The 23068-nt window shown below is 43.1% G+C and overlaps 1 protein-coding gene across 20 annotated transcripts in view; it reads left to right on the top strand.

The window, feature by feature from the left end:
• Window positions 1–23068, top strand: part of PHLDB1 (pleckstrin homology like domain family B member 1) — a 727524-nt gene that overhangs the window by 405643 nt on the left and 298813 nt on the right. For all 20 annotated transcript variants that reach the window (XM_056544025.1, XM_056544036.1, XM_056544037.1 and 17 more), the window contains 2 exons: window positions 11766–11921; window positions 12546–12656. In XM_056544025.1, the coding sequence (XP_056400000.1) occupies window positions 11766–11921; window positions 12546–12656 (267 nt within the window). The remainder of the gene's footprint in view (window positions 1–11765; window positions 11922–12545; window positions 12657–23068) is intronic.

Genomic DNA, 23068 nt, shown 5'->3' with positions numbered 1-23068 from the left:
TTAGGCCCTAAGGCAATTTTTGCCAACCCACGTGCCTCCAGCTTGGCGCTGGAAAACTGCCGGTGGGCGCTCATCTCCCGCACTCTCCTCTCAGCCGGCACCACGTCACGTGTTCACTGACGTGATGACGCAGCCGCACGGGCCGCACGTCAAAGGCTGGGAGGTGCCTGCGGGGGGGATTTGCTGTATGTTTTAGTGGAGTGGGCCCTCTAACAATGAGGGGCTCGATCCTGTGGCAACAGTCTTCACTGGGCGCGCAGGGGCCTGGTGCAGGTGCTCCCAAAGCGCCAGTGATAATCCGGGGCCCCAGCCTAAACGGGGGCCCCCGCTACGCCACTGGCTAGGACCGCGCGGACACTGCAGTCTCCTATAGACTGCTATGTGTTCCGCCCGGATTTCCGCCTGAAGAAAGAGCAACCCCTTTCTTCAGGTGGAAATTTTCTAGCGGATTTTTCATCCGGATTTTCCGCTTCACAAATTCCGAAGTGTGAATTTGTGAACGGAAAACCATTCACTACACTATGCATTATAGTAAGCGGAATTTCTGCCGGAAATTTCAAAGCGACGGAAATTCCGTAGTCTGAACCTAGCCTAAGGGTGTTTTATTTCTATGCAGTGCACTTTTCTGTAAAAATGATACGTTATCTTTATTCTGTAGGTTCATATGATTACAATGATACACAATTTATATATATATTTTTTTAATTTGCTATTTAAAAATAATATTTTTTATATATATTTATTTTAAATTGTCCTCTGACCCCTATAAGGTTATATATATATATATATATATATATATATATATATATATATATTATTTTTTTTTTTGGGGGGGGGGGAGGGGGGGGGGGGGTTGGGTACTGGGTTGGGTTGAAAACCAAAAAGCAAGAATTATATTTATTTATTTTTTAAATTGGAACTATAAAAAAGGCCTTATATTTCTCCTTCCTACTGGATCCACTTCTGACTAGCTCAAAAACACCAGAAAAAAACCTGTGTAGAAACCTAGCCTAACTCTATTTTCCGTTTATAGGGATCTATGAGGACTCTATTTTTGTACCATAGTTTTTATCTGTTCCATTTATGGGCTTTTTCTGGTATAAGTGACCAAAATTCAGCAATTCTGGTATTTATTTTTTTTTGTTATACTTACGCTATTGACAGTGTCAATTATATTTTAACATTATATTTCATTAGTTCGAACTTTTACTCATGTGGCGATACCACATAGTAACATAGTTCAAGGTTGAAAAAAATACCAGAGTCCATCAAGTTCAACCTATATCCCTAATGAGTCCCTACTGACAGGGCTGCCATCAGGGGGGTACAAGCAGTACCCCCGTACGGGGCCCAGGGGGGCCCGGGCTCCGTGACCGACCCCACTAACTGCCCACAGGACGTAGACCCCGGCCGGGTTAAGGGCCCGCCGCCGCTACTGAGGATACGGGACACTCATTCCAGATCCCCAGCAGACAGCGCTGCCTTCTCCTGTATGCGCGATAAACACACATACAGGAGAAGGCGTGCCCTCTGTGTGAGCTGCATCAGCAGCTTACACAGAAGAGACCTGACCTCTGCCCCCACGCAGCACACAGTACAGGCGCCGATGATGTCACTCATCGGTGCCTGTACTGTGGAGGGGTGAAGACGCGGACCCATGCTGAGCAGATCAGGTGAGCATAATTTTTTTTTAACTCTGCATATACCTATAAGGAAAGGGGGGTAACTCTGCCTATACCTATAGGGAAAAAGGGGGGGAGGGGGGTAACTCTGCCTATACCTATAGGGAAAAAGGGGAGGGGGTAACTCTGTCTGTAGGGAAAAGGGGGAGGGGGTAACTCTGCCTGTAGGGAAAAGGGGGGAGGGGGTAACTCTGCCTGTAGGGAAAAGGGGGGAGGGGGGTAACTGCCTGTAGGGAAAAGGGGGGAGGGGGTAACTCTGCCTATAGGGAAAAGGGGGTAACTCTGCCTATACCTACAGGGAAAGGGGAGGAAAGGGAGGTAACTATGCCTATACCTATAGGGAAAGGGGGGTAACTCTGCCTATACCTATGGGGAAAGGGGGGGATAACTCTGCCTATAGCCATGGGGAAGAGGGGGGGGGGGTAACTCTGCCTACACCTATGGGGGGGGGGGGTAACTCACTTTATACCTGGATGCCTAACTACTTACCTACATACCAGGCTATCTAACTACCTACATACCCAGCTTTCTAACTATGTACCTGGCCTTCATACATGGATGCGTAACTACCTAGCTAGCCCCCTACCTACCTGGCTTGTCACCTACATATCTGGCTTCCTGATCTACCTACCTACCGTATTTATCGTCGTATAACATGCATTTTTTTAGGCTAAAATTTTTAGCCTAAAGTCTATCTGCGTGTTATATGCCGAAAAGCCACTGCAGTTCAATGATTTAAAGCGGGCGCTTTAAATCAATGAACTGCAGCTGCTTTTGCAGGTGCAGAGACCTGCCGTCGCTGCTGGCTTCTCTGCCCCTGCCTGTCCTGGGGTCTAGAGCCCTGCTACCGCCACTTCTCTCCCCCTGGCTATCGGAGCTGCCTCCCCTTCTCTCCCCCTGGCTATCGGTGCCGCTGCCCTATTGCCGGCACCGATAGCCAGGGAGAGAGAAGAGGCACTGATAGCCAGGGGAAGAGAAGGTGCAGCGGCACCCATTGCCGGCGCCGCTGCCCCGTTGCCTCCCCCATCCCCGGTTGTATAATTACCTGTTGCCGGGGTCGGGTCCGCGCTGCTTCTGGCCTCCGGTGTGGCTTCCCCTGCGTCGTTGCTATGCGCTGCACGGCTGTGACGTCACTCGTCATTGTGTCTCGCATAGCAATTTCTGATGGCAGCCCTGCCTCTACTGATCCAGAGGAAGACAAAAAAAAAAAAAACTCATCTTAGAGGTAAAAATTCCTTCCCACTCCTTCCCACTCCCACTCCAGTCAGAATAAATCCCTGTATCAACCATCTGTCCCTATAAATCTAGAATCTTTAACCTGTAATGTGATCACCTCCTCACAGCACCATTCTCAAGCAAATCAATAGTGAATTTACAAAGTATTTATAAGATGGTAATCTCTTACAGTGACAAATCAATGTATCATATTACATGTAATATGCACTAATTGTAGCATGTCACTGCCACGAACGCTACGGCGTCCGCCCCTGCTGCACTTATGCCCTCTATTGTATGCTGCTACAACTGACCTTCATGCAATAAAGCATCACGTTTGAAGTTACCTTAAGTGGTGAGTGCTATCCTTCTCTTTATGCATTTATTTTGAGTTTGCGTTGTGTGCAGAGGTGGTGTTTGCAAGTGCCGGAGTATCGAACTTTCTCTACTATACATTTTATGTATGTATATATATAATCTATTTGACTTTTCATTATTTTATTTAAACAAAAAATGGGAAAAGAAAGGTAGTTTAAACTTTTCTTAGGGGAGGGGCTTATTCACATTTATTATCATTTGTCTCACATTTTTTTCAATCCCTATAGGGCACTGTTTTCTAAACAGTGGGTCTCCAGCTGTTGCAAAACTGCAACTCTTAGAGTGCTCGGACAGTCTTTTACAACAGCTTGAGACACTCGGTTTGGAAAACAGTGCCTTAGTGGACTATTACATGCAATATTTTGATTGCAGACGCTGATCAATGCTGTTCTATGGCACAACATTGATCACTGTTATCGGCGCTCCATTAGTGCAAGCTGCTGAGGATGCCTGCACTATTGGAGCGCCAGTCAGATGGGAAGGAGGCAGGTAGGGACCTTTCATCTGTCTTCTCAGCTGATCAGGACCCTGCTATTCGATCAAGTTTGATCGCAACATCTACAGTGTTAATCCCAGACCTTACTCTGATTGGTGAAGTCTGGCATTAGCCAGGAAGCAAGCGCATAGACCTGCCACACAGCTGCACCTTATATAGATGACAGCCAGTTATCCTCCTCCCCGTACTGGGCACTGCTGGGAGGAACAACATTAGGATGTACGCTGGAGGGGCAAGGCCAGGAGCCATCCGCTGCCGCTGTTGCCAGGCGAAGCTCCCATGCAGCATGGCCCGGCGTAACCCCTCCCGCCTTTGTCCCTCTATTGCTTCTTCCAGCAGTGTCTAGGTGATTGCAAATTTTTGATAAGGCAAAAATTGGTAGGTAAGTAGGCTTCCCATTAGGGAAATAGGTTACTTATTAAGTATATCTGACACAGAAGTTAGGTAGCTTCCTCATTAGGTAGTTATGTCCATATGCCCCCCAGTAGGCAAACAGTTATCCCCATTAGGCAGATAGTCCTCCCATTAGCTAGGTAGACCCCCCCCCCCCCCCCCCAGTGGTTAGTTACTCCCCTTCAACCTGCTAAAATAGATTAAAAAGACATTTTTATTGAGTGTTTGGAAAGCCGTACAAAATGCCTACATATAATCCATTGGGGTGGTTTGGTGGCGGGCCATTTGGACCCTGATTGCCCCCCGTCCATAGTAGTGGTGTACTCTCTCTAGTCTGTAGGCCTCTGCATTGTGCACTCTGAAGAGAGCATGTAATATCCAGTAATACATGCCACAATTGACTCTGTGGCAGGATGAAATCTGAAGCATACAGAGGTATAAAATAACCCTATACAAGTCTGTGGGTGCTGTATTATAACTTGAACAGCTGAGGTAAGAGCCTTAAAGGGGTACTCTGGAGGAAAAAAAATGTTCTAATCATTTGGTGCCAGAATGTTATACAGATTTGTAAAAATAAAAATTTTAACCCAGTATTTATCAGCTGCTCTAGATAAAGTTGTGTAGTTCTTCATAGTCTGACCACAGTGCTCTCTTTTGCCACCTCTGTTTGTGTCAGGAACTGTTCAGAGCAGAACAAAAATTCCCATAGCAAACCTCACCTGCTCTGGACAGTTCCTGAAATGGACAGAGGTGGCATCAGAGAGCACTGTGGTCAGACTGGAAAGAACTTCACAACTTTCTCTGGAGCAGCAGATAAGTACTGAAAGGCTTAAAATGTTGCTGTCTTAAGTAAGAACCTTTAAAAAAAATGCTAAAGTCAGTGTAGTAATGTGCCCAAAGATATTATGTATGCATAATAGTATGCATTTATTAAAATATGTAAAACACCTTTTGATCTATGTATTACTATGCTCGGTCTTTTTGCATTTCTCCTGGAGGCTGGGTGCATTTCTCGATGAGCTCCTTTCCTCCCTCCTACCTATTCCTTGTCATGAGGTTTGCACAAACATTTTACATTTGCAAAGCTTTGTGCCTAAAGTGCATGCTGTATATAACCCTAATGCTGCCATATAGAATCTATATTGCACAAGTACAAAATAAATATCCGCATTTTTTGCCCAAAAGTAAAAAAAAAATTCACATTTGCACAGCTTTGTGCCCAAAGTGCATGCTTCTTTATAACTCTAAAGCAGCCATGTGGAACATATATGGTTCAAATACACAATAAATAAGTTCATAAAATGACCAAAGATAAACCATTTTGCATATAAATAATTAATGAGCACATTGTATGCGTGCTTTTCAGTGTGCAAGGAAATGCTCCTCTTCTGAAAAGGCTGCAAGATATCTCACATTGGCTGGCTGATACAACTGCACTGAGGCAGAGCAGGGAGGAAACCACACCCCCTCACAAATGGGTCCAAAATACCTAGTTGCTATGCCAAAAAGACTTGGTTACCAGGTTTTGTTTGCAAAATTGGCTGTTTTTTAAACCATTATTAACCATTATTTTTTTTAACCCCTTAAGGACTCAGCCCATTTTCACCTTAAATGGGCACTGTCAGGTATAAAAACTTTTGATATGTTATAAAGCATTGCAAAACAATATGTTTTGCAATTGCTTTCATCAGAAAATTTTTAGGATTTCATATAGAAAAAGCCAGTCAAAAAACTGGCCACTAGGGGGTTCCTCCTGCCTTCTGGGACACATACCAGTCAGAAACGTCCCGCTCAGCACCTACGTCAGGGACGTTTTCCTTGATTGCCAGCAGGTCCCGCCCTCCTGTGCTCGCTCCCAGCCCTTTCACTGCCTGTGTGAGCGCGTAGCCGGCAGGAGCCTATATGCATTTGTGCTCGTGTTGCGGTCCCCCCTGGTTTTGCAGTCCCCCTGGTGTTTCGGGTCCCCCCCCTGGTATTGCGGCCCCCCCCCCCCTGGTATCGCGGCTCCACCAGCAGTATTGCGGCTCCCCCCGGTGTTTTGCCCCCCCCCCCCTGGTGTTGCGGTCCCCTCGATGTTTCTGCTCACCCCCAGCCCCCCCCCAGGTGTTTTGGATCACCCCCAGCCCCCCCCCCCCAGGTGTTTTGGCTCACCCCAGCCCCCCCCCCAGGTGTTTCGACTCAATCCCAACCCCCCCGGTGTTTCGGCTCCCTCCCCCCCCCCGGTGTTGCGGCTCCTACCTGGTGTAGCGGTACACTGGCGGTCTCGCGATCCCCCGGCGGTCTCGGGATCACCCAGCGGGTCCCCCGGCGGTGTCGCGGGATGAAGATGCAGCCCAGAGATTCAGAGTGCTTTTTTGTTTTTTCATCACCAAATGTACTTTGTAAGGACGTCACTTATTTTATAGCGAAACAAAACTAAAAAAAAAATATTTGTGGGGTGAAATACAATAAAACGCCATTTTGTAACTTTTGGGAGCTACCGTTTCTATGCAGTGCATTTTATTTTGTAGGTCCATATGGTTACAAGGATACCCAATTTATGTAGGCTTTATTTTATTTTACTACTTTAAAAAATTTGAACTACATGCATCAAAATTAGTATGTTTAAAATTGTAATCTTCTGACCCCCTATAACTTAGTTTTTTAAAAACTTTTTACTTTTATTTTTAGCCACCATAGGGGCTATACTAAGCAATCTTTTGATTGCATACACTGTTCAGTGCTATACCATAGAATAGCATTGATCAGTGTTTTCAGTGTGTGCTCTGTTTCTCCAGCCTTCTCCAACCAATTGGATGGCAAAGAGGCAGGTAAGGGCCCTCCCGCCGTCCTCTCAGCTGATCAGGACATCGCAATTTCATCGCGATGGTCCCTAACAGCATTACTGAGCTACGGGGATGCTGTCACTTTTATTTTAGATGCCACGATCAGACATATTCTACTTTATGTTAGTGGTAAAATTTTGTCGATACTTGCATAATTTCTTGGTGAAAAATTCTGAAATTTGATGAAACAATTTAAAATTTAGTATTTTTCTAACTTTGAAGCTCTCTGGTTGTAAGGGAAATAGACATTCCAAATAAATTCTATTTTGATTCACAAATATAATATGTCAACTTTGTGTTTGCATCATAAAGTTGACCTGCTTTTTACTTTTGGAAGACATCAGAGGGCTTCAAAGTTCAGCAGCAATATTTAAATTTAAAAAAAAAATGTTAACCCTTGTGTTCCACAGGAATGACAACAACGTGAATGAGAAAATTCAAAATCTTAATTTTTTACACTCGCATGTTCTTGTAGACCCAGTTTTTGAATTTTTATAAGGGGTAAAAGGAGGAAAATCCTCTCAAAATTTGTAACCCAATTTCTCTCGAATAAGGAAATACCTCATATGTGTATGTCAAGTGTTCGGCGGGCGCAGTAGAGGGCTCAGAAGGGAAGGAGTTTCAATAAGATTTTGAAGAGTGACTTTTTCTGAAATGGTTTTTGGGGGGCATGTCACATTTAGGAAGCCCCTATGTGCCAGAACAGCAGAAAACTTCCCACATGGCATACCATTTTGGAAACTACACCCCTCAAGGCACATAACAAGGGGTCCAGTGAGCCTTAACACCCCATAGGTGTTTGACGACTTTTCGTTAAAGTCGGATGTGTAAATGAGAAAAAAAAATTTCACTAAAGTGCATTTTTCCCAAATTTACCATTTTTACAAGGGGTAGTGGGAAAAAATGCCCCCAAAATTATGGAATCATGGAAATACCCCATGTGTGGACGTAAAATACACTGCGGGCAAACTACAATGCTCAGAAGAGTAGGAGTCACATTTGGCTTCTGGAAAGAAAATTTAGCTGAAATGGTTTTATGGGGGCATGCCGCATTTAGGAAGCCCCTATGGTGCCAGAACAGCAAAAACAATTTGGAAATACTATTATACATAATATTTTGGAAACTACACCCCTCAAGGAACGTAACAAGGGATACAGGGAGCCTTAACACCTCACAGGTGTTTGAGAACTTTTTGTTAAAGTTGGATGTGTAAATGAAAAAAAAAATGTTTTTTCCCCAAATTTTACATTTTTACAAGGGGTAATAGGAAAAAAATGACCCCCAAAATTTGTAACCCCATTTCTTCGGAGTATGGAAATACCCCATGTGTGGACGTCAAGTGCTCTGCTGGCGCACTACAATGCTTAGAAGGAAGAGCCTTAGTGAGCTTTTGGAAAGAGAATTTATTTGGAATAGAAGTCAGGGGCCATGTGCATTTACAAAGCCCCCCCGTGTTGCCAGAACAATGAAACCCCCCACATGTGACCCCATTTAGGAAACTACACCCCTCACAGAATTTAATAAGGGGTGCAGTGAGTATTTACACCTCACTGGCGTTCGACAGATCTTTGGAACAGGGGGCTGTGCAAATAAAATATTAAATTCCAAAAATGTGTCAGACACCTGTGGGGCGTAAATGCTCACTATACCCCTTATTACATTACATGAGGGGTGTAGTTTCCAAAATGGGGTCACATGTGGGGGATCCATTGTTCTGGCACTATGGGGGCTTTGTAATCACACATGGCCTTCAATTGCGGACAAATTTTCTCTCCAAATTCCCAATGGCACTCCTTCTCTTCTGAGCATTGTAGTGCGCCAGCAGAGCACTTTACATCCACATATGGGGTATGTTCTTACTCAGAAGAAATGGGGTTACAAATTTTGAGGGGCTTTTTTCCTATTTTCCCTTGTGAAAATGAAAAATTTAGGGTAACCCCAGCATTTTAGTGAAAAAAAAACTGTTTTTTCATTTTCCCATCCAGCTTTAATGAAAATTCTTCAAACACCTGTGGGGTGTTAAGGCTCACTATACCCCTTGTTACGTTCTGTGAGGGGTGTAGTTTCCAAAATGGGGTCACATGTGGGAAATTTTTTTGCGTTTATGTCAGAACGGCTGTAAAATCAGCCACCCCTGTGCAATCACCAATTTAGGCCTCAAATGTACATAGTGCGCTCTCACTCCTGAGCCTTGTTGTGCGCCTGCAGAGCATTTTACGCCCACATATGGGGTATTTACGTACAATTTTTTTCCTTTTCCTTTTCTTTTTTCCTTATACTGCTTGTGAAAATAAAAAGTATGGGGCAACACCAGCATGTTGGTGTAAATTATTTTTTTTTTTACACTAACAGGCTAGTGTAGTCCCCAACTTGTCCTTTTCACAAGGGGTGAAAGAAGAATTTGTAGTGCAATTTCTTCCGAGTATGTGGCCCTAAACTGTTTCCTTGAAATACGACAGGGCTCTGAAGTGAGAGAGCACCATGCGCATTTGAGGACTAAATTAGGGATTGCATAGAGGTGGACATAGGGATATTCTATGCCAGTGATTCCCAAATAGGGTGCCTCCAGCTGTTGCTAAATTCCCAGCATGCCTGGACACTCAGTGGCTGTCCGGAAATGCTGGGAGTTGTTGTTTTGCAACAGCTGGAGGCTCCGTTTTCGAAACACTGCCGTACAATTCATTTTTCATTTTTATTGGGGGGGGGGGGGCAGTGTAAGGGGGTGTATGTGTAGTGTTTTACCCTTTATTATGTGTTAATTTAGTGTAGTGTTTTTAGGGTATATTCACACTGGCGGAGGTTTACAGTGAGTTTCTCGCTAGTAGTTTGCGTTGCGGCGAAAAATTTGCCGCAGCTCAAACTTGAAGCAGGAAACTTACTGTAGACCCGCCCATGTGAATATGCTCTGTACATTTAAATGGGGGGGGGGGGGCAAACCTCCAGCTGTTTCAAAACTACAACTCCCAGCATGTACTGAAAGACCGTGCATGCTGGGAGTTGTACTTTTGCCACAGCTGGAGGCACACTGGTTGGAAAACCTTCAGTTATGTTCTGTTACCAAACTCAGTATTTTCCAACCAGTGTGCCTGCAGCTGTTGCAAAACTACATCTCCCAGCATGTACTTATCGCCGAAGGGCATGCTGGGAGATGTAGTTATGCAACAGCTGGAGGTATGCAACTACAACTCCCATCATGCCGAGACAGCTGTTTGCATGCTAGTAGTTGTAGTTTTGTAAGATCTAGAGGGCTTCAGTTTAGAAACCACTGCACAGTGATCTCAGAATTGTAACCCTCCAGCTGTTGCAAGACTACAAATCCCAACATGCCCACACAGCAAACAGCTGTCTGGGCATGCTGGGAGTTGTAGTTTTGCAACATCTGGAGGGCTACAGTTTAGAGACGTCTGTATAGTGGTCTCAAACTTTAGTCTTCCAGAAGTTGCTAGGCAACTCACTGGCTTCTGTAGGATCCACGGAGCCGCATCATCGTCCTCTGCTGCCGCCGATCACCGCCGCCGATCGCCGCCCGCTGCTGCTGCCCATGGGTAAGTGGACTTCGGCGCCGGTCCTTGTCGATTTCCCTGTTCTGCCCGGCCTATTGTGGGTGAGCAGAATGGGGAAACCGAAAGTTAACCCCCCGCGCCCCCGGTCTGCTATTGGTCGTCTCTTCTTGACGACCAATAACAGGGATAGGAGGGGTGGCACCCCTGCCACCTCACTCCTATCCCTTCATGGGGATAGTGGGTATCTTAGACATCCCCCGATCTTGATTTTCCGGTTCACCGGAGACCCGTATGAGCCGGAATTGGCGCAAATTGAATGGCCCCCTGGGCATTTGCACGGGGTGCCTGCTGATAGATATTTCCACAGGTGTACAGATACGCCCTTGGTCTTCAAGTACCAGGGAGCGAAGGCATACCTGTACACCCTTGGTCCCTAGGTGGTTAATATACTCAAGTGCCTTTACACCAAAAACTGGCTTGGTATTTGTCTGATTCTTAAAGACATATTTTATACTTTCTCTACTTGGCAACAAGCATGCAATCCCTTGTGGTGTATGTATGTTGTATATATATATATATATATATATATCATTATTCTTTTTTTTGTCTTTACTTGCATGGATGTGATGTGGTGGTTTTATAGCTAGTGTCCTGTGAGCATAGAACTTTTTCATTATGATTTATTATTACTCTTTTTCATTTTGATCCACTAAATATTTTTTTTGTTGCTAGTGATTTAAAGGGGTACTCTGCTGGAAAACATTATTATTATTTTTTCAATCAACTGATGCCAGAATGGTAAACAGATTTGTGAATTGCTTCTATTAAAAATCTTAATCCTTCCAGTACTTATCAGCTGCTGTATGCTCCAGAGGAAGTTCCTTTCTTTTTGAATTTCCTTTCTGTGGGACAACAATGCTCTCTGCTGACACCTTTGTCCATGTCAGGAACTGTCCAGAGCAGGATAGGTTTGCTATGGCGATTTGCTCCTACTCTGGACATCCTAAAAATTGACAGATGTGTTAGCAGGGAGCACTGTGGTCCGACAGAAAGGAAATTCAAAAAGAAAGAACATCCTCTGGAGCATACAGCAGCTGATAAGTACTGGGAGGATTAATATTTTTAAATAGAAGTCATTTTCAAATCTGTTTAACTTTCTGGCACCAGTTGATTAAAAAAAAAAAATGTCTTCCAGCAGAGTACTCCTTTAATGCACTGTCTATGCTGGACAACCTGTTGTATAACATGAGAGACTTCTCTTCCTCCGTTTAGGAATCGGAGCATCTTGAGACGCAGATGAAACTGTTTGAAGATCTTGAGTTCCAACAGCTGGAGAAGGAGAGTCGCCTGGAAGAAGAAAGAGAAACTGCAACCCATCAACTGTTAAAGAATAAAGGAGACTGTCAGAAAAGTATTGCTTACAGGAAAGTAAGTGTATCAAATTTGTCATTTGCATGTTTGTGTGTGTGTGTGTCTATATACTCGGAAACCCCTACAAAAGACCACTTTTTTGAGACCACGTCCTAAAGCAGACCAGATTCTTCTATGTCAGATTTTAAGTTCTACCATATATTATGCATACTTGCCATCTTCTTTAAGAAGGCTCCCCCCCCCCTCGGAAGACATCCATTTCAATGCATTTTTCGATGATCATTTCAAAAATTAAACACACAGTAATATATAATTATATATAGATTTAGATTTTATACGGATCAGCCAACAGAAATGGAGCATAGAAGAAGGTAATCTGGTCTGATGAACTAAGTTTTTGTTTAGAGGCAAACTGACAGCTGGGTCACCAGCACTAACCTGAATATTTAAGCAGATAGTATGGATGATGCTGATTTTAGCTTCTCACCGGGTAAAATCTGCGCAGCTGTTTTGGAGATATTAAGCTTCATAAACATACAGTATAAAGAGTACCTGAATGCTTTTAAAGGTACTGTCAAGTACAAATTCAATACCATTGTTTTTTTTTAAAAATTTGTGCCCTTGATGATGAAACACTGAATCCCAAATGTTGCCTTGTTTTCAACATTTGACACATATTAGGAACGTTTGGCTGCATTGGAGAATCAGGCCAATCAGATCCGTCTCCAGGCCTCACAGGATGCTGAACATCTTGGTCAGGAAAGAAGTGCTGCTTTATTGCAACTACACAAGGTAAAATGAACACAAATTTTACAATTTCAGTGTGGTGCTAATAAAAAGAACCTTTATTATTATTATTATTATTAATTCAAATATCCAGATAGTAGGCATACTGAAGGTAAATAAGAGGAAAGGGAATGTGTCACAATTTTCTTTATTATTTAATAAAATCATGTTATAAGTTAGAAAACTTTATTGGTATCACATATCTTGGTTGACACATTACATGCCTTTTTTATTTTACGCTTAATTGAGCTATGTTAAGGCTTGTGTTTTTTTATGGCAAAACTTGAAGTTTTTATTTGTACCTTTTTGGAATACATATTTATTGTTTTGGGTGTTTACAGACATGGAGATATTAAATATTTGTATTAATTTTATGTTTTATCTAATGAAGGAAATATATATATTTTAGGGGGTGGGTTGGTGGATTTGTTTTAACCCCTTCCTGCTATTCTGCAGATATGGTTCCGCAATAGGACGTATACATATTTCCTATTAATATCCTGTGCTCTGGGACGCAGCACAGGAGATCAGCATCGGGACCTTGCTGTCAGTCACAGCTGGGATCCCGCCGCAGCTGCTGAGACCATGACTATGCTGGTTTTTGCAGCGTTCGCACCATAGATGCTTTGGTCAGTACTGACCCCACATTCTATAGGAATACTATCCCGCACATCTATTCGGGATGTATTAAGTGACACGGCCATAGGGGGGGCCGATTTGTGCATTGTACTCCTACACACTATTTTGGGTTCCACTTTTTCCTATCTAGTGAATTTTAAATGAATATTCAATAAATAGTATATTTTAGCGACACGCCTGTATATATTTTTCCTACATTTTCCATGTTCTTGTAGACCCAGTTTTTGAATTTTTACAAGGGGTAAAAGGAGAAAAATCCTCTCAAAATTTGTAACCCAATTTCTCTTGAGTAAGGAAATACCTCATGTGTATGTCAAGTGTTCGGCGGGGGCAGTAGAGGGCTCAGAAGGGAAGGAGTTTCAGTGGGATTTTGGAGAGTGAGTTTTTCTGAAATGGTTTTTGGGGGGCATGTCACATTTAGGAAGCCCCTATGGTGCCAGGACAGCAAAAAAAAAAAAACACATGGCCTACTATTTTGGAAACTACACCCCTCAAGGAACATAACTAGGGGTACAGTGAGCCTTAACACCCCACAGGTGTTTGATGACTTTTTGTTAAAGTTGCATGTGTAAATGAATTGTTTTGGGAGTTTTTTTCACTAAAATGCTGGTTTTCCCCAAAATTTTACTTTTTTACAAGGGATAATAGAAGAGATTGGGTTACAAATTTTGGGGGGCATGTTCTCCTATTAGCCCTTGTAAAAAAGTAAAATTTGGGGGAAAACCAGCATTTTAGTGGAAAAAAAATTATAAATTCATTTACACATCCAAATTTAACGAAATGTTGTCAAACACCTGTGGGGTGTTAAGGTTCACTGTACCCCTAGTTATGTTCCTTGAGGGGTGTAGTTTCCAAAATAGTAGGCCATGTGTTTGTTTTTTTGAGGATTGTAGTGTGCCCACGGGGCATTTGACGTTCACACATGGGGTATTTTCATACTCAGAAGAGATGGTGTTACAAATTTTGGGGGGAATTTTCTCCTGAGTATGGAAATACCCCATGTGTGGACGTCAAGTGCACTGCGGGCACACTGTAATGCTTCAGAAGAGAAGGAGTCACATTTGCAAATTTTGCTGAAATGGGAGGGCATGTGGCATTTAGGAAGCCCCTACGGTGCCAGAACAGCAAATAAAAAAAAACACATGGCATACTATTTTGGAAACTACACCCCTCAAGGAACGTAACAAGGGGTACAGTGAGTCTTAATACCCCACAGTTGTTTAATAAATGTTCATTAAAGTGGGATGTGAAAAGGAAAAATTTGATTTATTACACTAAAATGCTGGGGTTACCCCAAATTTTTCATTTTCACAAGTGGTATTAGGAGAAAATGTCACTGTAAATTTGTAAGTACATTTATTTGGAGTAAAGACATACCTCATATCTGAGCGTAAACAGCTCTGCGGGTGCACACCGGTCTCGGAAGAGCAGGCACACAGTCAGGGGCCTTGAGCTTCTACATAGCTGCCTATGGAGCCAGAATTGTCGGACCCCCCCTCAAGGAGCATTACATGGGGTAAATTACTAACAAGGGGTACAGTGGGACACACACCCTATGCTCTGAATCATCATTCTGGGAATGTGATGTGTGTGGCCATCCCTAACCTGTTGCCTCAAATGCGCACCCCGCTCAGGTGGAAAGAGAGCGCTGCGCATTTGAGGCAACATAAAAAATCCCACGATGATAGTGACTCAGTGACCCATGACCCATTTTTGGAAAAAATACCCCCAGAGGTCTTATCAGGTTTTTTTAATTTTTTTTTTATAAAAGGTTTTTAGGGGCAATTTTGTGGTTTTATGGGGTTAAAATTTGGAATGTACTCTGGACTTGGTTCATTGGGGTCAAATTATGGAAAATTAAAATGAAGAGGGAAAATTTTGTACTCCATGGAAGTGTGATACTCCCTGAAGCAATCCTTAATGCAGAGGCCCGGATGATCGGGGCAAGTGTCATCATATTGAGTGGTGGTGTCCTTCCGTATCCCCCTCTTGTAACACACTCTGCATCTTTTCTGGGATCGTCCCTTCTTTCCAGTATGGGGATCCTGGCACCTAAAACTTCAGTTCCTTGGGAAGTCCGGCCTGCTCTTTCCTGGATCAGGACCATTAGGACTTCTTCTTGGAACTGGAGGAATGTCCCTGTGTTGCCAGTGTACTGGGACAGTACAAAAGAGTTGTACATGGCAACCTGGACCATGTAGGCCGCAACTTTTTTGTACCATACCCGTGTTATCCGCATGGTGTTATATGGCTTGAGGATTTGATCAGAGAGATCAACTCCCCCATTTACTGATTGTAGTCCAGAATACAATCGGGTTCGAGGACCGTTGTTGTGGCACAGGGACAGGTGAGCTGCCGTTACAATAAATTGTGGTCAGCATAAGGACATCCTCTTAACCTTATAACTGACCAGCAACAGGTTTTCATTGGTAAGGGCATGGGACTCACCCTTGGGCATAGGTGTCTGGATAAAATTTAGAGGGAGGCCTCTCTGATTCTTCCACACGGTCCCACAAGTGGACGTGGATCTGGCGGCAAGGGATGTGAATAGAGGGATGCTGGTATAAAAGTTGTCCACATACACGTGGTAATCCTTATCCAGCAATGGGTGCACAAGGTCCCAAACGATTTTCCCGCTAACACCCAGAGTGGGGGAACATTCTGGGGGTTCAATACGGGAATCACGTCCCTCATATACTCTAAACTTGTAAGTGTTCCCGGAGGTACTCTCACAAAGTTTGTAGAGTTTCACGCCATATCGCGCCCGCTTCAAGGGAATATACTGGCGGAAGTTGAGTCTCCCCTTGAGACTCATCTACTGAGAGCTCAACTGTAGGCCTCTAAAAATTTGGCCCCAAAGTGATCTATGACCGGCCTCACTTTGTAAAGCCAGTCATAGGCGGGATCACTTCGGGGGGGACATGCTGCATTATCTGCATAATGAAGGCATTTCCGAATGGCCTCGAACCGCCTCCGTGTGATGACCATACTGTAAAGCAGGGTCTGGTAGAGGACGTCCACTCTCCAGTACTGTCTGACACTGGGTTTTTTGACCAGGCCCATATTCAGCAAGAGGCCCCAAAATGTCCTCATTTCTGCTGCATCAATGGCGTACCATTCATTGAGCTTGGCCAAAAGGGAATCTGGGTGGTGGGCGATGAACTGCTGGGCGTACAGATTCATCTGCTCCACCATTAGATTGACAAAGCGGTCACTGAAAAAATAACTAAAATAGTCAATTTCAGTGAATCCAGCAGTGCCAATCCGGTTTCCTTAGTCGCCAACATCCGTGGCTGATAACCCTCTAGGGGTCTCCAGACAGGTTCACCGGAAGGTACACTTGTCTGGGGGGGGGGGGGGTAGGACTCCTAGTACAAGCGGCATGGACGCTCGTACTAGTGTCAGCCACTGGGTCACTTTCATGATGGGTGCGTGGCCTTGCCTGGAGGCATCTCCGCTGCCTTCTGGGGCGCTCACCGCTGCGGACAGAAAAAATTGCAGCGCCCTGTACCCCTAATAGGGCCCGGGTCACGCTGAAAAAAACTGTAGCGGACCCTTGAGGACCTATTAGGGGGTCGGCGGGGGAGTTTTTTTTGTCCCTTTATTGTATTCTCTCCCAGCACTACACAGATGTCTTCTTCCCTGAGGGGCTCCGATCTCGGCAGAGGGGGGGGTCCCTGGCTCCTTTTTGCACCTCTGCCCGCTGACTGAACTCGGTAAGCTGGCAGAGCTGAGAGAAGAGGTCTTTAACTACACCCCTGCCGGATGCTATTGGACAGACGATCGTCTGGCCAATAGCACCGCTCCTGGGGGGGTGACGAAATCGCCAACTCCCCGTAGATACAGGAAGTGATTGGGGGTGTATCCTACACCCCCAATTACCATGTATCATCGGGGAATCACCGCAGATCGCAGGGGGGTCTGATGACCCCCCTGGGCATTTGCACGGGGTGCCTGCTGATAGATATCAGCAGTCACCCCAGTCCGGTCCCACCTGGCACGCGACAAGGACCGAAATTTCCATGGACGTACGCGTACGTCCTTGGTCCTTAAGTACCAGGGAGCTAGGACGTACGCATATGTCCGTGGTCCTTAAGTGGTTAAACTCTACTGTTCTTTCTGCTGTGCTTTCTGGCTGGCGGCAGATCCAGGGTCTTGGCTGACTCTAGAACTAAAAAAAAAAAAATACAGCAAGTGGAAGGCCCTCCCATCAGGCTATCGGGCAGTACCTGTGTGCCCAATCGGTCAGTCCGCCCCTGCCTAAATATGTCAGAAGTGCTAGAAAGACCCCTTCCAGCTGAGGCATAGAAAGGTACTGCTCTCCTGGCGCTCTCCCGTCTGGTCCTCCTCAGTTCAGGAAGATATTAACCGGAACGGACCAAAAGAGTATAAATAAACACTGCCACTAAAGTAAATTAAACGTACAAATATCAGACAATGTGTTTTGAGTGGCGGGACCCCCCTCTTCCTCAGGCCATGTGATAGCACGGTCAAATGATCCTGTATATGGGCAGAAAGCCGGCAAAAATGAAAATTACCTCAGCTGTTGTACTGATACAGTAATCACTAAAACGCACAAATTTCAGAAAGATATGTGCATACATCATAACAAACACATCTATACTCTTTACTATCTCTTTACTATCTAAAAGATTAACCATGTATACATATATTATACTTCGTGTTATCACAAATAAATGCCGACAAGGAGGAGAGGGGAATCAGCGGGGTGGGTGTCCGTGGTGCCTCACCAATCAGATCAGATTGAGAGATTGGTAACTGAGATCAACCAAAATAATTGGGGCATCTCGTTGACCCCTAACTACTCTACTGATAAAATTGAGTTCCTGGATCTGGAGATCACTCATCTCCAAAACAAAATTATTGCATCCACCTACTTTAAATCAGTCGATTCCAACAGCTACATCCCCTATGAGACTGGCCACTATATAAAAAATGGAGACAGAGTATTGCATTTGGCCAATTTAAAAAAGTGCGTAAAAACTGCACTAACTAGCTATGACCCTAAAAAAACACTTTTTATCAAAAGGCTATCCCAAGAACCTGGTGAAGGAGGCCTACCAAAGAACGACCCATCTAACACAGACGGTTGGTCGCATCTGCACCTGCAGACAATCTGTATAAAACCAACTTTATCACCACTAGCCCCTTAGAATTACACTCCACTGCTTGGCTGCACTTCCCAATTGTAGGTCACTTATAGTGACAGAAGGCTTTGTAAGGTGTTGAGCTGGGCATAAAGAAATGCGGAAGACTGTTTCCAAACATTGGCACATTCTATTGTCAGATCCCTACCTGAAGGAACTGGTACCCAAGAAACCCAAGATCACATTCCGCAGAGCACCCACATTACGGGGTATGATAGCGCTAAGTAAACTCGAGACATACCAAAGAGTTGACAAAAACTAAGACCCTAAAGAAGAACCGAGCGTATAAATGTGGAAGGAAGAAAGAAATGCCTCTTCTGTGCCACTATCACACACAGGACCACTACTGTAACCAGTACCACCAAAAGAGACACCTTATCACCACCACAAGCAAAGTCTTAAAGAAAGTCTTAAATTGCAAGTCGGACAAAGTCATTTACCTTATTCAATGTAAGTGCAACAAACATTACGTGTGAAGGGCAATTCAACCCTTGCACCTCCGACTGAATAAACACCGTTCTAACATAAGGAAGAGTTTTTCTTTTACTACATGGCCTTTCTCGCCATTGCAGTATGATCCATCCAGGAAACATGGAACCCATAAGAATCACTCCTATTCAATGCATTTGACAATCCATTACTGACAGGTTTGAAACACTTGTGAGAAAAGAAATTTTTGGATCAGCAGTGTCCAATCCTTGCAGACTTATGGCTTAAATGAAATCACAGAATGGATTCACTGAAATTCAGTTTTACACTTTTTTTTTTTTGCGCCATCTATTGGCTGTTTATGGCATAGCACTTATTACACACAGATATTCCACTGCAGTTATATACGGTCAGTTCTCCCTTTAAGTACGATATTACCACAATCCATAAAAGGGGCCCTTATACCCTACTAGGTCTTTTATACACCCAAACATAAGTTATGTTGCATGCATCCATTATTTCTACTACGAGCATTTTTCCCTATTGTTAATCTTAGTGAGCTTCTCAGCGGACAGCCGCCAGGACACCCGCCCCACTGATTCCCCTCTCCTTCTCCTTGTCGGCATTTATTTGTGATAACACGCAGTATAATGTATGTACATATGTTTAATCTTTTAGATAGTATGGCCCAGATTTATCAAAGTGTGTGAGAGTAAAAGTAGAGTGATTTTACCACAGCAACCAATCTCAGCTCAGCTAACGAGCTCTGGTAAAGTGAAAGTTAAGCTGTGATTGGCTGCTGTGGGAATATCACTCCACTTTTTCTCTCACACACTTTGATATATCTGGGCCTATGGGGGAGATTTATGAAAACCTGTCCAGAGGAAGAGTTTACCAGTTGCCCATAGCAACCAATCTGATTGGTTCTTTCTTTTTTCAGAGGCCTTGTTAAAAATTAAAGAAGCGATCTGATTGGTTGCTATGGGAAACTGGTCAACTTTTCATCTGGATAGGTTTTGATGAATCTCGGAAAACAGTCCTACTAGGATGGATATGAAGGTAAAAATATAAAAGAGAATAAGAGGAATAAAAGAGAGTAAGAATGAAGTAAAGAGATGGTGTTCAATGAAAAAATAATATTTAATAGATACATGCACAGTCTTCAGCAGGGCCCTTGCCTCAGACTGTCAATAAATAAAAATGCTATAAAATAAAAAGATTAAGGCAAAAATATTTATACAGTATTTCTCATATAAGAATGTTCATGCAATACTAGGTGCTACCCCTTGGGACAGGTCAGGGAAAATAGGACATTCGGCAATTTAGGCAATTAAAGTGCTGCAGGTGCTGGAGTTAGTATAGTCTTTCCTCAATTAAGTCACTTGATATAGTCATTGTTTTATCTGCAAAGACAGCTGTGTGTCTGGATTGTAATAATATCAGTTGAAAGTATTTGGTAGCAGAATTTTTGCAGAGCTGGAGGCCCCCTTTTTTGAGCCCACTTTACCCTGTCGGCACAGGGCTAGGTGTAAGCGGTCTCAAAGCTGGGGGTTTACTGTTGTATAATCGGTTGCTCTGTTTAATAGCCTCAGAACCTCGCTACCTCCGGCGGCTATTAAGCTATTAAACAGAGCAACCGATTATACAACAGTAAACCCCCAGCTTTGAGACCGCTTACACCGAGCCCTGTGCCGACAGGGTAAAGTGGGCTCAAAAAAGGGGGCCTCCAGTTCTGCAAAAATTCTGCCACCAAACACTTTCAACTGATATTATTACAATCCAGTCACGCAGCTGTCTTTGCAGATAAAACAATGACTACATTAAGTGACTTTTATTTGTGGAAAGACTATACTAACTCCAGCACCTGCAGCACTTTAATTGCCTAAATTGCCGAATGTCCTATTTTCCCTGACCTGTCCCAAGGTCAGTATTGCATGAACATTCTTATATGAGAAATACTGTATAAATATTTTTGCATTAATCTTTTATCTTATTTTATAGCATTTTTATTTATTGACAGTCTGAGGCAAGGGCCCTGCTGAAGACTGTGCATGTACCTATTAAATATTAAATATTATTTTTTCATTGGACATCATCTCTTTACTTCATTCTTATTCTCTTTTATTCCTCTTATTCTCTTTTATATTTTTACCTTCATCCCCAGCCTTGTAGGACTGTTTTCCTATATTTATTGTTGGTCATCCTTTTGGCACATTGGGTTTATGTGCAACACAGTATCCTTGGCTTGGTAATTCGTGTTTTATGTTGAGCTCCCATTTATTGTTTAGAATTTGATAAATCTCGCCCTATGTGTTTGTTATGATATCTTTCTATTATATCTTTATGGAATTTGTGATTACTGTTATTTTGTATCAGTAAAACCGCGAATGTAATTGAAAATTTTCCTATCCTGGGTGACGGAAAGTTTAGATTTTAATAAAAAAAATAAAAAAAACGTGAATATTATGCTTTTTAACTTCTTTACTAAACTCAGCAGCATATAAGTAAGGGATGTATCAAAGAAACGTTTTATATATATAAAGTGTAAATAAACATATGGGAGCTAGGATGCAACCTAGTATGATGTCCATGGTATCGGCCAATCAGGTGATGGTACAGGTGATATCAGTAACTGCCATATAGATTACTTCCTTCTTTGCGAAGTAGAGACCGGAGAACAGGAATAATCAGTAACAAATAATCGTAGAACTGGAGAACAAAGTTGAATCGGTATGCAACGGGGTATTCCATCGATGAAAATCATCACAATGGGTAAAGATGAGGTGATCATTGTTGAACTGAAAGAAAGAGAAATAATTATAGGGATGGGTTCTGGGAGGTATAATACTTGCGTTTTGTTTTTATTAAAATCTAAATTTTCCGTCACCCAGGATAGGAAAATTCTCAATTTGAAGGCAAAACAAAACGCTTCATATTATGCTAGTTCACAGCTAGTCATAAAAATTATAAACTCTAATTAATAAAACAGAGAAAGAAAAAAGAAAATTAGATTATAACAATAACATAGAAACATGAGATTCAGGTCTAAAATAGAAGGTCTTAAAGGTGGAGTCAGAAGACCAATTGGCAGCTTTTAGTAGGTCCGATAAAGAAGCACCAGATTGAAAAAGTCTAGTGGAGACAGCACTTCTAGTATAATGGGCAGTAAATTTGGAGGTATCACACCAGCAAGATGTTTAACCCATCTGGCAAGAGTAGGAGAGGATTCAGGTGCATGATGTTTGCAAAAAGAAATTAATAATTGTGAATTAGAAGGGATCCTAAGAGATTCGTTTTTTTGTTCGTAAGATCTAATTCAACGAACAACACAAAGTTTTTCATGATGTGGAATATAGGGGTAGAAAACGGATTGAAGATTAATTTTGGTACGACGATGAATAGAAAAAATAACACCTTGAGGAGTAAATTGTCTATGAGAAATGTCAAGGGATTTGACATCGGAGACACGTTTTACAGAGATAAGACATAGAAGTGTAGTGAGTTTGAAAGAAAGAAATTTCAAAGAAAGATTTACGTCCCATGTGGAAGTGTATTTAGCTAAAGGAAGTCATTGACAGACTAAAGGATGTTTACCATTAGGAATGGAATCTATAGGCAAGTGTCTAGAGGATATGGCAGAATGATAAAGATTAATGGTTCTGTATGCTTTACCAGCATCGAAAGAGGCAGATAAGAAATTTAAGATGTGGCATATAGATGTTCGTAAGGGATCCAGATGTCTTCTATCGCACCAATCAGACCAAAGTTTCCAGGCTGATCTGTAAGCTGATCTGGTACTGGGGGCCCATGCATCAGATAGGATGTCCTGAGTTGATTTTGAAAATTGGAGGTTAGTTCTTGGTGACCCAAAATCAACCATGTGACTAGAGGTAATTGTCCTGAAAGAATCAGAGGATGGTAATTCCCTTGAGGATCTAGAAGAAGATTCTGAAATTAAGGAAGAAGACGGGGAAAGTCTATAAGGAGATGAAGAATTTGGGGAAACCAACACTGGGTTGGCCATAGTGGTGTGATGAGAGCTAGAGTGGATTTCTGAATCAAGGTTTGAAAGAGAACTCGAGGAATGAGATTGAAGGGGGGAAAGGCGTAAAGAGTCTTCTGAGGCCAGAATTGTAGGAAGGCGTCTACACCTAAAGCTTCCGGATCTGGGCGCCAGCTGTA

The sequence above is a fragment of the Hyla sarda genome, chromosome 10, assembly GCF_029499605.1.
Source record: "Hyla sarda isolate aHylSar1 chromosome 10, aHylSar1.hap1, whole genome shotgun sequence".
Taxonomy (NCBI): Eukaryota; Metazoa; Chordata; class Amphibia; order Anura; family Hylidae; genus Hyla; species Hyla sarda.
This window is presented reverse-complemented; position numbering and strand designations above follow the sequence as displayed.